This window comes from Lactuca saligna, chromosome 6 (assembly GCF_052625555.1).
Source record: "Lactuca saligna cultivar CGN05327 chromosome 6, ASM5262555v1, whole genome shotgun sequence".
Lineage (NCBI taxonomy): Eukaryota > Viridiplantae > Streptophyta > Magnoliopsida > Asterales > Asteraceae > Lactuca > Lactuca saligna.
Genome location: NC_136422.1, coordinates 148,599,189 through 148,614,157, shown reverse-complemented (window position 1 = coordinate 148,614,157; position 14,969 = coordinate 148,599,189). Strand labels below are relative to the sequence as shown.

Genomic DNA, 14,969 nt, shown 5'->3' with positions numbered 1-14,969 from the left:
TGCTTCTATTCTTCGACCATGTTTTACGAGAATTTATGACAACTCATATCCGACTTCAACTTTTGTCAATTTTATTTGTCCGTTTTAAACAGAACTACCTTATAAAAAAGAAAAAAAAAAAAGACTATTTGTATGATTTTGTCTAATGATATTACCTTATAATTGTCGTAACAAATTTGTTAATTTACATATATATACATAGCATACAATACACACATAAAATAGTAAGACTTCAATAATACACAATATACATTTTAAGGAAACATTGTGATAACAATCTGTTTCCAAAATCTTTTCACTTTTGAACTATATAAAATTGGTTAGAATGTTAAATCTTTACATTTAGAACTAAAAGTATTAATTGATTACTTATTATTATTATTATTATTATTATTATTATTATTATTATTATTATTATTATTATTATCTATGTATAAGTTTTCAAAAAGATCAGCTGCCTTTTTTTTTTACATGTTACTTTATATTGACCGATGCATGGAGAAAAAAAACCATATATTTGTTCTAGGAAATAGGAGAAGGAAAGTCACAATTTTAAGTGGGATAGGAGAAGGAAAGTCACAATTTTACGTGGGGTAGGAGAAGGAAATATGACACTAGTCGTAATTTAAGTGCGATAGAAGAATTAGTATTGAGGATATTTGATTTCCTTTTCTGAACTTTCCATACATATAAAATAGTAATAAAATATTATAAGAACTGAACAGACTCCGAATCATACTCTATATCGATGGGTATATATATTATATATGTATTTTCAAAAACCTTTCATCCGCAGAAAAACAACCTCTTCTTCCACCTGCAATTTAGCTTTAACCCCCTCTTCTTCCACCTGTAATTTAGCGTCAACCTAAATTTTCTTCAATGGATTCCAAGTTCTCTTACGACATGAACATGGAGATTCTTTCGAGAACAACACTAAAAACTCTTGATACCATGCGTTGTACCAACACAGAATTTGAGAAACTCACATATGAATCGTATTTTCTCAATTTGTACAAGCAAAGAAACAACATTGTTTCTGGTTTCCTCGTACAAAACCTTAGAAAGGGGTGCAAATACATCAACGAGTTTGCACCATCATGTGAATCCCACAGTCTTGATCTTGGTTTTCTGCCACCCAACGCTAAAATCCTAGCATCTTCAGAGCAAGGATTTATTGTCTTCGAGAGTCCTCATCCACGGGATTATAAGTTGGTTTCATATCATGTTTGTAAACCTACAACTAAGGAGGTTTTGACATTGCCAAATCCCAAAACCAGGTATTTAACCAAGAATGTTGCCATTCTTGTGGTGGGTTCAAAGCCAATATTGCACTACAAGATCGTGAGATTATCTGAACCCAAGAAACCGTAAGTACCTACATACATGTTTACATTATTTATGTGATTAAAGAACTTTGTTTTGATGTTACTTGCATATATTTTCTTGTTTTATTTGTGGGTTTTCTATTTTCTTTAATTATAACAAATTAAGATTATGTTCAACACAATCATTCTAATGGTGCTTTTTGGATTCTTTTTTTTCTTTCTTTCAGTGTCTTACGAGGACGTGATAAGCTATACACGACATATAAATGTGAAATCTTCGACTCAATGACATGGGAATGGAGACTACTAGATCTTGTAATATTGCCTTTTGGTGTCTTCCTAACTAACCAACAAGCGATCACCACAAGGGGATCAATCTACATGCCATTGAGTAACAACGATGTCTTGAAGTTTGAGGCATATTCTGAAAAGTGGACAACCTTTTCGTTGCCTATTCAAACCCTCGAATATCCATTTGGAACTACAAGCCATCTCATAAAGTTTGAAAGAAAGTTGGGGTTTGCTTACAGGACAACAAGTCATCTTTGGGAGCTTTGGGTTCTTACTAACGACGAATCATGGGAGAGAGTTCATGTTTTTGACACGAGATCAGAAGATAATGGAATAAGTTCACTAGATGCAATATATGATTCAGACACAAGAGTTATGAGAGAGTACGAGGCAATTGCATTTTACAGGTTTAAAGGCGGTGATCATATCAAAAAGGTTTTAACGAGTCATCATCCTTATCGGATATTCACCTTTCGATCTGATTTTGAGCCAATCCATTTGAGAGGTCATAAGGATGTTCATATGAGGATGAATTCATTATATAACAAATCATAATTTCTTAAGAAGAAGTTAAATTTGGATGTAGTATTTTAGCATTCATAGAGTTCGAACATAAATAGATTAGAATTTGTTAATCGAATATTTGTTTTATTCATTATGTTTTCATACTGAATGAGTAATTGTAATTAGATGTTTTTCTTCCGATATCATTTTTAGCCAATATATTTGAAATGGTGGATGATGGGCTCACAATAAATTCATGGATTTATTATATCCGAGTTGTATCTAAATTTTTACTAAAGGTTATCAAAATCAAGATCTTACTTCAAATCGTATTACATTTTGCAAGATCGTATCGTAAGATCGGATAGGGATCATAAGATCCTATCAAAATGAACTCATATTGAAATTTGCTCACAAGATAGTGTAATCAACTTTATCTTCTTAAACACCATTTATAATTTTTGCTGCTATAAACCGTAAACATTAAGAATAAAACATCTTAATTAGAAATAAGATCATTTTGATTATGTACAAATAAGATATAAGAGTATAAAGTGATAATTATGAGTGTGTTCTACCTAACTCGAGATGAGTTTTTTTAGAACGACGACATTAAACAATAAAAAATAGCAAAAGCTAGAAAATTACATTAAGAGATTACAAAAGATGGGGTTTTCACGAAATCAATCAGCTAATCCAATTAAAAGATTGAGAGTGGATAGAATCCTGAATCACCGCCTTAAGAGGTTTAACTTTCGAAAACAGTAATCTATTTTGTAAAGTCCATATCGCTCAAAACATAGTAGTAACTGCCACATCCAAACATCTTTTGATCTTGATAGATAAGCGAACAAAATTAGGCCAAGATAACCATTCAAAAAAGGAAGAAAAGAAAGGGAAATCTAACTCCCACCACCTCGAAAGAAAACTCCATAAATCCAATGCCATCCCACAAGAAAAGAAAAGGTAGTTGACAGTTTCAACATCGACGCCACAAATAGGACATAATAAAGAGCCAATATCAATACCTCATCTATCTAAATTAATAATGGTGGAAATTTTATTCAAAAACAACCTCCACAAGAAAATATTAGCCAATATCAATACCTCTCGAAACCAAAATTTTAAGGGAAGCTCACTACACCAAACGTCCTCCCAAAATAAAGTAGAATACCTGTTACCAAGTTTACGCTTACACAAAGCAAAAAGGTCAACACCTTTTTTTGACAGCTTTCTGACTACGTCGGTAGTCATATTCCACAATGAGAGCAAAGATCTGTGATGGGGCTGGTTATCAATAGAACCATCAACCCCAAGAATATTTTTGACAAAATAGCCCATACGTCGTTAGACTTCATTATAAACCTCCAAATCCATTTAAACAAAAGAGAAATATTTAGCGCAAAAATACTTCCAATACCCAAGCCCCCAAGTTCTTTACTTGCCAAACATTTTCCCCAAGCAATCCAAGTCATCTTCCTATCTTCCTCATCACCACTAATGAAAAAATTATTTCAAAGAGACTCCAATATTTTTTCAACGGTAACCGACATCTTATAAATGGACATGTAGTAAGTCAGGAGAATCCCAAGAACAACTTTAACCAGCGTCAGTCTACCTCCGGTAGAGAGGGTACGAGCCTTCCAATCTAAAAGTTTATTTTTAAATTTATCTACAACCCCTTTCCAATTGGCAATCCGTGACATATTATAACCAATCGGAACCCCAAGATAAGTAAAAAAGAAAACCTGAAACCCCGCATCCTAGCACTGCAACCATATCATTGGGATCATCCTCATAAACACATATTCCTAAAAAGCTTACTTTTTTCCACATTATGATGAATTGATAAAATGGTGATGCTCTAGAAGACTTCTTACAACTTGTGACACTCGATTTCAAGTTGAATAGACAAAATTTTGATACTCATCTTTATAATAAAACTAAAGAAGTGAGGTCGGGATCTTTTTTCACTTGTACGATTGTAAAATCGTAAGACCGTAAGATTAAAATCGAGATTTTAACAAACTTGATTTTACTATTCACCGAATTTGAGCAAAAATAATGTAATTGGATTCAAGGCCGGTCCGTTGATTTTAGGGGCCCGGTGCGAAATTAAAAAATGGGCCCCTAAATATATATTTATTTTTTACTTATATAAAAAATTCATTAATTATTTCATAATTGTTATAATATGAAGCAAAAGAAAAGAACGATCATACAATAGATAATCTTAGACAACTACATGAATCGCGAGACTCTCCTAGCATTCTTGGAAGCAAAATTGTTCACCAACTCTTCATAATCAATAGTCTCCAATATAACGTTCTCAATAGCTATTATCGCCAATCCATTAAGTCTTTCTTGTGACATTGTGGACCTTAGGTAGGACTTCAACAACTTTAGCTTTGAAAAACTTCTTTCTGCAGACGCGACCGTTACGGGAATAGTCAACAAGATTTTGTAGGCAATAATTGCATTAGGAAAACAATCGACCTTTTTCATATACTTTAAAACATCAATAGGGCTCGTAATTTCACTCGGTAAGAACATGTCAAGCAGCTTTAACTCCATATAAAGTTCATGAGAATCGATATCTGATTGTTCACCAGACTTAAGTGCGGCTTCAAGACGGCGACAACATGACTTGAGATCTTTGTCATCAAATTCCTTCATTTTTTTTGGAAACAAAAAACCAAAAATATTTTCATACGCTTTGTATTGTTGAAATCTTGTTTTAAGAGAAGCACTCGCTTGATCAACAATATATAAAAAGTAATTAACTTTAAAATTCCCCTCGGCTGAAAATACAACATCTTGATCACTTGAATTCTCATGAAATTGTTTTTTTCTACTAACCGGCCGCTTTTGAGAGAATACCGGATCAATATTCATTTCAACGGAAAGTTCCTTCGCATCATCAATTGCCTTGGAGAACCCTGTTTCTCTAAACTCTTTGAAGTACTCAATTAACATATTCACTTCGTTAATAGCAACATCGAGAAGCATATCTTTTGATTGTAATTTTTTGCTAACTAAGTTCACCATGTACAATATTTGATACCAAATGACTATGGATACCAAAAACTCAAATCCACCAAGCTCATTATTTGCTAGCGATTTAGCTTCACTTTGGATTTTAGCATCGTTGTCTTTTTCCGCAACTTCAAGTAAAGCTTCTCTTAAATCCGGAAGTTGTTGTCTAATAGCCTTCACACTATCAACACGGCTTTCCCACCGAGTGGCAGACAATGACTTTGGAGTCAAGCCTTTGATATTCTCTTTCAGAATTTGCCACCTCTTAGTAGAATTGGAAAATATTGTATATACTCGTTGTATGACTCCAAAAAAATCTCTAGCTTTACTACAACTGTTAGCCATGTCACACAGTGCAAGATTAAGACTATGACAACCACATGGAGTATAAAATGCTCTAGAATTTATGTCCAAAAATCTCTTTTGAACTCCTTGATGTTTTCCTCTCATGTTTGATCCATTGTCATACCCTTGCCCCCGCATATCATCAATATCAAGACCAAGAGATTTTAATTCATCGTGTGTAATATCAAAGAGCCCTTTACCAGTCGTATCATTAACATTCAAAAAACCTAAAAAGGATTCTTCAACAGTAACATCATTGGAGGAGAAATTTACATACCTCACTATCAAAGACATTTGTTCTTGGTGACTTGTATCAGGGGTACAATCAAGTATGATGGAGTAATATTTTGCTTCCTTTACTTTTTTAATGATTTCTCGTTTAATTTCATCAGCTAGTAAAAGTATCATCTCATTTTGGATCTTGTGGCCAAGATAATGTACATGGATCTCATCATTTTTGATACGACGCACATGCTCTTTCATAACCAGGTCAAACTCTTCAAACATCTCAATCGCTCCAAGAAAGTTTCCATTACTCTTTTGATATAATTTTTCATTTGTTCCACGAAATGCTAAATTATATTTAGCCAAATATTTCACTAGTGCAATAATCCTCAATAGTACTTGTTTCCAATGCTCCCTTTCTTTCTTAAATTGATCATACACCACTTTATCAATTGTTTCATTAACTTTCAATCTTTCACGCATTTCAAACCAAGTAGCTAAATTTGTGAGATGATCTAAACCAACTTCATGCTCTTTAAGTCTTGTACTAAGATGTTGCCAATCTGCATAACCTTCACTATCTAATTGACCTTTCGGGATCCCTTTTCTAAATATTTTACAGCAAAAACAAAAAACTTTATCAAGCTCTTTCGAGTATACTAGCCATTCTCTGTTACATGTCTGTTTATTTGGCAGAGTTCTAGTATACATAGTTGCAGAAAACCGTCTAGAAAATCTATCAGGTGGACCCTTATCAATAGTATTATCCCTTTTAGGACCTTTCTCTACCAAACGTTTCACCATGTCTGTGCTTAGTCCATCCCAATTTCTTGGATCGAATATATCAACATTATTACTATTAACATTAACATCATCATCAACATCATCATCATCATCATCATCATCATCATCATCATCACCATCATCTTCAATGTTATCACCATCGTCATTACCATCATCAACATCAACACGATCTCCATCGAAATTAACATTATCAACATTAACATCAGTAATTTGATCTCGTTTGACATCAACACCCAAATTATCAGGAATATCATCATTATTTTGATTTTGAGAAGGAACTTTAGGTTTTTTTTGGAAAAACTTATCTAGAGAACCACTGTTAGCCTTTGTTGATTCTTCAATTCTTTTTTTCTTTTTACGTTTTTGACTACCAGATAAATACTTAGGAGGCATTATTTCTGAAAATAAAATAACAATAATCAACCAAATACTCGATAAAAATTAAAACTATGATAAAAGAACTCTAGAAATCTAATTGAATATATCAAAACGTTGAATGAGCAATACCAATAACAATGTAAACTAGAAAAAAAAATACTAATGATTATAAAAAAATACTAATAATGATGAATTATAAATATTACCATTAGAGAAAAAAAAAACGAACCTTTTCTTATGTCTTCCTTTGTTGCTGAATTGCCCAAACTCAACAAATAAATAAAAGAGGCTAAGGACTTATATGTAGTAATTAAATGTGTGTTTGTGTTAGATACTAATTCTATGTGATATACTTAGTTTAATTGGACTTATATATTAATTTAATTAAAGATGGGTTTGATATAGATAATTCCTTATGTGATAGATGTGTTTGTTACGTTTGAAATAAAAGGATATGTTGAACTATTATAATAAAAATAAAAAACAAAACTGCTTGTGCCAAGTTTAGATCTTGGGACTAAATGATAAATGTCAAGCGCCTTTACCATGTCAACCACCAATTTTTTGTTTACTTTAATTTCGACATCTCATATATATATATATATATATATATATATATATATATATATATATATATATATATATATATATATATATATATGTATATATGATTATATAAATATCGGGCCCCCCAAACAATGCGGGCCCTGTGCGGTCGCACACCCGGCATATGTTAAGGGCCGGCCCTGATTGGATTTTATTAATGATTTATGTCAACCATGGATTCACTTTCTTTAAGATCTTGGCTTACAACACTAGTATTATTAAATACATGTTGGAAGAAATATTAGAATTGATCTTTGGAAAATATTATAATTTTTAATGACTCACTACTAGAAAGAGAGCCAACACGAAAACAAAAAGTGTTTAGATTGTAGACAAGTTTCAGTTAGAAGTCTGACGATTTCAGTGATCACAATGGCGATCATTGCCTCAACCCCTCTCTTCCTACGAGATCAAACATTGGTAGAGATTCTTGTGGTCGACTACCAGTAAGTTTTTCTCTCTTCCTCAACGCTGGATGGATCGTGGCAATTTTCTTAGGTTAGGGTACGCCTCAAGAAATTCAAATGCTTTTTTGAAATTTTTATTCTCATGATGTAATCTGAAAAAATTTCCCTCCCACTTTACAAAAAAAGAATTATGGAAGATATGTGAATGTTTTGGGAATGTGTTGGATGTTTTCATTGCCTCTAGATTATCAAATATGGGGAAACCTTATGTGTTTGTCAGGTTTTCTAAGTCAATTAACATTGATTCTTTGATATCAAACTTATGTATCATTTGGATTGGTAAACGAAAACTTGTGGAAAACATCACAAGGTTTCATAGAAATAATCAATGAAAATAAGGATGGAGGTGGTAGGAGTAATGGGGAACATGCTATAACAAATTCTTTTACCATGAAACAACCTTCTTATGCATCGATATTACATGGTGAAACTGTCAACATGGTTGTCAATACTAATGATGTTTCTGCTTTAGTATTGGATGATGATCACTCAATCAAACATAATTATTAGTTATTTCTAATTTGGACAATTAAGGAATTCCAATCTCTTACTAATCTGCGGGTTATTTGTAACAATGAAGGTTTTGAAGATATTAAGTTTGGATACTTGGGAGGTCATTGGGTATCTTTGGAATTTAAGGATGTGAAAGCTATGGAGAGTTTTTCTAAACATGATGGTATCAATTCATGGTTTTCATCTAATGATGATTTTTTCTTAAATGAGCGAGTGGTGTGGATTTGTAACACCGTAAATTTTCAAACAAAAATTTCATTTTAAAATCACATAATTCTCATTAACACATTTCACAAAAATCTAAAAGTATCAAATTATCAAAACACATCCATTATAAAAATCCAGGATCCTCAAACATAACTCCATCTCGTGTGTACAATCATGTCGATGCCTTCCCGCGATTCTGAAAAAGTACCTGAAACACATATCACACAACACAGTAAGCACGAAGCTTAGTGAGTCCTTTAAAATAACACACACAATAATTAGCCTCTCATGACTATACTCGAATAAGACCCTCCGGTCAATGTGTCTCAGTGGAACCCTCCGATCCCACGACTCGGGTTGGATCCTCCGGTCCTATCTCAATAATGCACAAGATAATATACAACATAAACCACAAGACAGAATGCATAATATCACATATCTCAGTATAAACACACAAGATCAACATATACGCAAAATAATATAACATCATAAGTCAGAAAGAGAGTATGCACATATCAAAGTATAAACAAATAAGACCCTCTGGTCAATAGTGAGAACCCTTCGGTCTCACAGCTCAGATTGGACCCTCCGGTCCTGTATCCTAGAAAAGACCCTCTGGTCACACAGAAATTACCATTCAGAAATTACCAATACAAAGGCCTAAGATATATACATATATTTCTCTGATCAAAATCTCCAACATAACAAGCCCAAAATCCAGGGCCAATACTAAAGGCCTAATATGAGATTTAGCCCAAAAAGCCCACAACTAGATTACGCAAGGCGTACCTCCCTTGGTACGCTCAGCGTACACAAACATACACGCGAATCCTAATCAGGGACACTAGATCAGTACGCAAGGCGTACTGGAATTATGTTGGGCGTACGCCCAGTTTTGCTTAATCCACTCTCTTGGTCTTAACCCGTTAAGACCATAGCTATACTATCAGATATTGACTCCCTAAAGGCTCATACTCCATAAAGTTCATGACTTTAAGCCTTTGCACGGCTGAGGAAGTCCCAAACACAAAAAATCTCACTCTTTATTCCCAAAAATGTTCATATCTCATGCATGGGGTGGTTTTGACATCCAAGACTCCATTTTTATGAATCCACTCCAATAAAACACTCAAAGGGACATATATTAGGCTCTGGAGTTCAACAACTCATAAAGCTTCAAGCTTTGGGACCAAAAATCCTAAAATGGACCATATTATGCACAAATCAAAAAGGACGAGAAAACGCTGAGCTTTATACCTTCAAATGATGCTCCAACCACAGAAAAGATCAGATCCAAAGCTTGGACTCCAACTCCATTCTCTTCAATAATCCTTCTTCATTCAAAGAATCCCACAAGAACACATAGAAGCTCACAAATGGTTACTCTAGCTCAAGGGAAGGAAATTAAGGTTTTGAGAGGGTTGAGGTCTGGAAATGGTGGCTAGATATGAAGACATAATGTTCCTTAAATAGGGACACTCCAAAATATTAGGGTTTCTTCCTGGACCTAGTACGCCCAACATACTAGGTGGCCTTCTCGTTCCTTCCACGCACATGAGTACGCCAAGCGTACACTTAATTACGCCCGCGTACTTAATTGCCACACATTTCACAATGAGGACTAAATTTACCAAAACTTCAAACTATCGAAACTTCTTCGTTACAAGTCTGTTTCCAACGAACCTTATATCCCTGGAAAGGTGGTGAGAAGCCCTACACTTCTAGAAACACATCACAGCCTCAAAGCTCCACCAATAAAACTCAAAATTCATAAATGATCAATTAGGATATTACAATTCTCCCCCACTTAGATTATATTTCACCCTCGAAATTGCTCCTGTCTTCACGTAGAACGAATTAAAGACCCCAAGAAGCAAAACCGAAAAATCTCATAACATACAATGATCTCCCAAGATAAACAAAACCCATCGAGAAGTTCCAACCCGGAGGAGGACGAACCCCTTTTCCGTTGCAGTACCAACTCTGACTCTCGAGAACTCAAAAATTGTAGTGGTCTGTCTCCCCAACAGACTGCTCATGCAGAAAATCACCCTGTTAATTGCTCATCGAATAACAGAACCGATAAAACGCTTCCAACTCTTTTTATCTTGTTGCGACAGATAGGGACAAGTCGTTGTCCATAATTGGCTCTTGATCACTCATGTCAGACATACTAATCAATCTAGCTCATAACTCTAAGGGAACGGAAAAGTCACATCTCACCCAAGATTCTCCACCTGTACTGCTACCAGAACCCATCTGAAAATGAACCCCAATATTCTGTCCTCAGACACAAGAAAATGATCCTACCCGCTCAGAACAATCCTCTGACATCTATAATCATAAGCCTCCGCTTCCTCTCTAATGTTCCGACAGTTGAGCTTCAAACGCTACCCATTGCACACCCAATAAAACGACTTTACAGTCTTCTTTCTCACATTAGCTATCTCGGCCCATCATATGACACACAAAGTCACGAGGTTCGCCTTACCCCAAGCGATTACGACAACCCATCTGAAGTTGCCTCGTCTCCGACCTCTATCGTCTATCACTCACTAGTTCCATGCGTCTCGTGGTCCTTCCCAAACCAACAAATTGACCCACTCAGATCACAAACATCAGATGGAAACCATTTCCTCAAAAATGAAATCCACCTGAAAATCTGGAACCTCATCCTGCCTACTCATTACACAATAAAGCTGAACTCAACCTCGAGAGTTTGATTCAACAACAGAAATGGCATCACTCAACTCTAATATGACAGTCAACGCACGGCCCGTGATCCGCGAATCTACGCGTACATTACTCCCCCAATCCCTTCTGTTTTTCATCAACACTTCCTTAACTCGAGATATAATGGTCCCTGACCATCACGAAGATCCCAGTCTCGTCCTTGGTTCGGCCACCAGGTTCCCAAAGACTCAATTTGTATGGCTACCCAAGCCTAAGAACCCCTCTGCGTCATGCTCTGACTAGTAAATACCATGGCTCGCCACAGTGTTATAACACTCTCCCACTGACTCGTGAATGCTATGGCTCCCTACAGGCTTGCATCACTCACTCACTGACACGTGAATGCTATGGATCCCCGCAGGCTTACATCACTCACTCACTCGCTATAGGCTCTCCTCATGTTTTTTCCATGATATTCCAAAGTGATTACTCTTACCTGGATCCTTCCACTCTTTTACTACCCCACAATCTGATCATTAAGCCATCACCATATTGCATTTACTAAATTCATGCTCCGCGACCCATCATGGACAGGTGCACCCAACCACCCAGACCGAGCATCACTACTCCTAACAATAATTGTCGCTCAACGCACTTTCCCTCGATACAATTCTCATTCTTGGACAATCCTCATTCGATGACAATTTGCTGATGGGTTCCCACTGGAACAATAGTTACTTGGTACTCCACTTGCCATCTCATAAACTCGAGTCTCAAAATAATCCAGCAAATTAGGGCATCATACTCGGATACCCTGATACACCATCACATCATTTCACGCTCGCTTGCCTCAACCACTGATCTTCTACTCACGACATCAAACTCAGACAACGCGATACACCGTCTCAGAATCTCATAGTGTCTTGCTACCACCATAGATCTTCCTCTCACACAACTCGTAACCTCTAAGTAATCCACTCATAAATTGAAACACAGAGGACACGTCGATGACCATCCGAAACCCCATTCTCTTACTGATCAAAACCCATATGTAGCTACTCATACCGACTATGAAACTAATTGACAAATCAGTTGATGCTCCTCCTGGAGTATTGATAACAATCAATACATCAAACTAGCAAATCTCAACAATTGAACGCTAACCTCGATGACCCAACTGCCTCAAACCCAAACATTTGAATTACTTTCTCCGGTTTGTTTGTCACTTCTCAAGGTCACCACATTGACATTTGGGTTCTTTTCGGTTTGAGAAGGGAGTTTGCCATGGGACTCCAATTTGCTTATGGATGTAACTATATCTCCCATTTGTGCTTCAAGGTTGGAGATACTAGTCCTTGTCACTTTTTGGAATTTTTGGGTAGTAGTGGCTAAGGATTTGACAATGTCTTCAAGAGACATTCCAGAGCTACTCGGTTGGAATTGAGGAGGTTGTTGATGATGATGTGGAGGGTGCGGTTTGGGTTGGTAATGCGGTTGTGGGTGTTGGTAATGAGGTTGTTGTGGTAGATAGGAAGGTCTAACCAATGCATTTTGTGGCAATGGTCTTGGTTTGTAGCTCATATTGAGATTTGGCTTCCAACTTGAATTGTAGGCATTTTGGTAACAAGATGGTTTATTGTGGTAATTTTGGAATTCTCCCGTAGCATTCACATGTTCCGTATCTTCTTGGAGAATGGGACACATATCCGTAGGATATCCCATTGTTGCAATTATTCCACAAACCATCACTTGTGGAGTTTGTCCCATGGCTAACTTTTGAACAACGGATGTTAGATCTTTGATTTGAGACTCTAGATTCGACGTCCCCACTTCATTGAATTTTTGTTGAGTTTCTCTCTTCATATCTTGGCGGGGCCAAAATGTTGTGAATTTGCGGCTATGGTGTTGAAGAGTTGTCTTGTTAGTTGTGGAGTTTTGCTAAAGACATCTCCACCACTCGAGGCATTAATTAGTCTTCTCTCCATTGGCAACAATCCCTCATAGAAGTGTTGAATAAGGAGTTGTTCCGGAATTTGATGTTGTGGACAACTATAACACAAGCTGTTGAACCTTTCCCAATAATCATGGAAAGTCTCATTTTGACCTTGGCGGATTCCACAAATCTTATTTCTAAGACTTGAGACTCTTGAAGTGGGATAGAACTTATTAAGAAAAGCTCTTGCCGTGTCAATCCATGAGTTGATTGACCCCCGAGGAAGATCGAATAACCAATCATTTGCTCTATCGGCCAATGAAAAAGGGGAATGCCCTTAATTTGATTTGGTCATCAGTCGAACCTTGTGGCTTCATACTAGTGCAAATAATGTGGAACATCTTCAAGTGCTTATGAGGGTCTTTATTCTCCAATCCATGAAAAGTTGGAAGGTGACGAACTAAACTTGACTTCAATTCCGAACCTCCTTCCAAAACAGGGTAATTGATACCGGTTAGAGTTTGGGTAACATCGGTTTCCATCATTTGCCTGAAGGTTCTTTTGGGAGCTTCTCCGACGTCCCCCATTGCAATTGGTTCAATAATGGGTGGATCTTGTTGTAGGGTGGTGTTTCGGGAATTTCTTGGCGAGGGTCGGGGCTAGAATCGGGTTCCGTATCACTTGATGAAGCGGTTTCAATCTCCGGATCCCCACGAGGATTTGAAGTTTGACCACGTTCTATTCTTTTTTCCTTCGCCAAACGCCTTGCTTCTTTTTCAATTTCCGGGTTATAAATCAAGTCATCTGTACAGTGAGATCTGGGCATAGAGAAACAAATTGATTAAAAATAAACCAATCCCCGACAACGACGCAAAAATTTGGTGGTTGTCGAGGCCAACAAAATAAATACCCTAAATATTACACATTGAATAGTGTATAACGGTAAATGGATCGTATCCACGGAGATTGGTTCAATTAAATCTCTATGTAGATAATTTGTTCAAGTACTTATAAAACAAGAGTAAAAGTAAAATGAGGGGTTTAATTCTTTTTGATTGCTTGAGAAAATTAAAATGAAGCTCGAATGTAAGGATGACAAGTAAACAAGTAAAAGATTTGATTAAATTCAATGAAGTGAAATTGGTTGATTTTGGGATAAACCATATAGATGACATGGTTGACTTATCATTAGACTAAATGGAACAACACTTGTGAATTAATTTAACTTGGCTATAACAATTCTTAAGCACAAATTACCTCAATTCTTCATTGTTATTAAAATGGTTAGAGGAGCTCTTAACACATTTCCTTAATTAAAGTCACAAAAATTAATGAAGCATATAATCTTGTGAAAATCAATTAGCTTTAAGTTCAAAGAGTTACCAAGTCCAAAAGATAATCAAATGCTTACATTATCATTATGGAGGAAACATTTCCATGGTTTAAATGAAATGAAAACAAACATAAAAACCATTTGTTGCTTACTAATTTGAGGGTCCATTACTTAAACAAGACATTAGTCAACAAAAATAAGTATTCATTCATCAAAGCTCATGATCAAGGATAAATAAACACAAGAAGATGTTTGACTAGAAAACATTTCCATAAACTTCAAACACAAGATAACATAAGTCTTCAAAACAACCAATCATCCATGGG

General features: G+C 35.8%; 2 protein-coding genes across 2 annotated transcripts; one reads left to right on the top strand and one right to left on the bottom strand.

Annotated features, from left to right (window-relative positions):
* The first annotated feature begins 882 nt into the window (after window positions 1-882).
* LOC145002997 (uncharacterized) lies at window positions 883-2,174 on the top strand. The gene is made up of 2 exons (XM_078962164.1): window positions 883-1,370; window positions 1,556-2,174. Exons 1-2 carry the CDS (start codon window positions 883-885, stop codon window positions 2,172-2,174), a joined length of 1,107 nt encoding a protein of 368 aa, XP_078818290.1.
* Window positions 2,175-4,364: 2,190 nt separating this feature from the next.
* LOC145002996 (uncharacterized) lies at window positions 4,365-14,136 on the bottom strand. The gene is made up of 4 exons (XM_078962163.1): window positions 13,860-14,136; window positions 6,407-6,931; window positions 5,121-6,292; window positions 4,365-5,075 (listed from the first exon to the last, which is right to left on the bottom strand). Exons 1-4 carry the CDS (start codon window positions 14,134-14,136, stop codon window positions 4,365-4,367), a joined length of 2,685 nt encoding a protein of 894 aa, XP_078818289.1.
* Window positions 14,137-14,969: the final 833 nt, after the last annotated feature.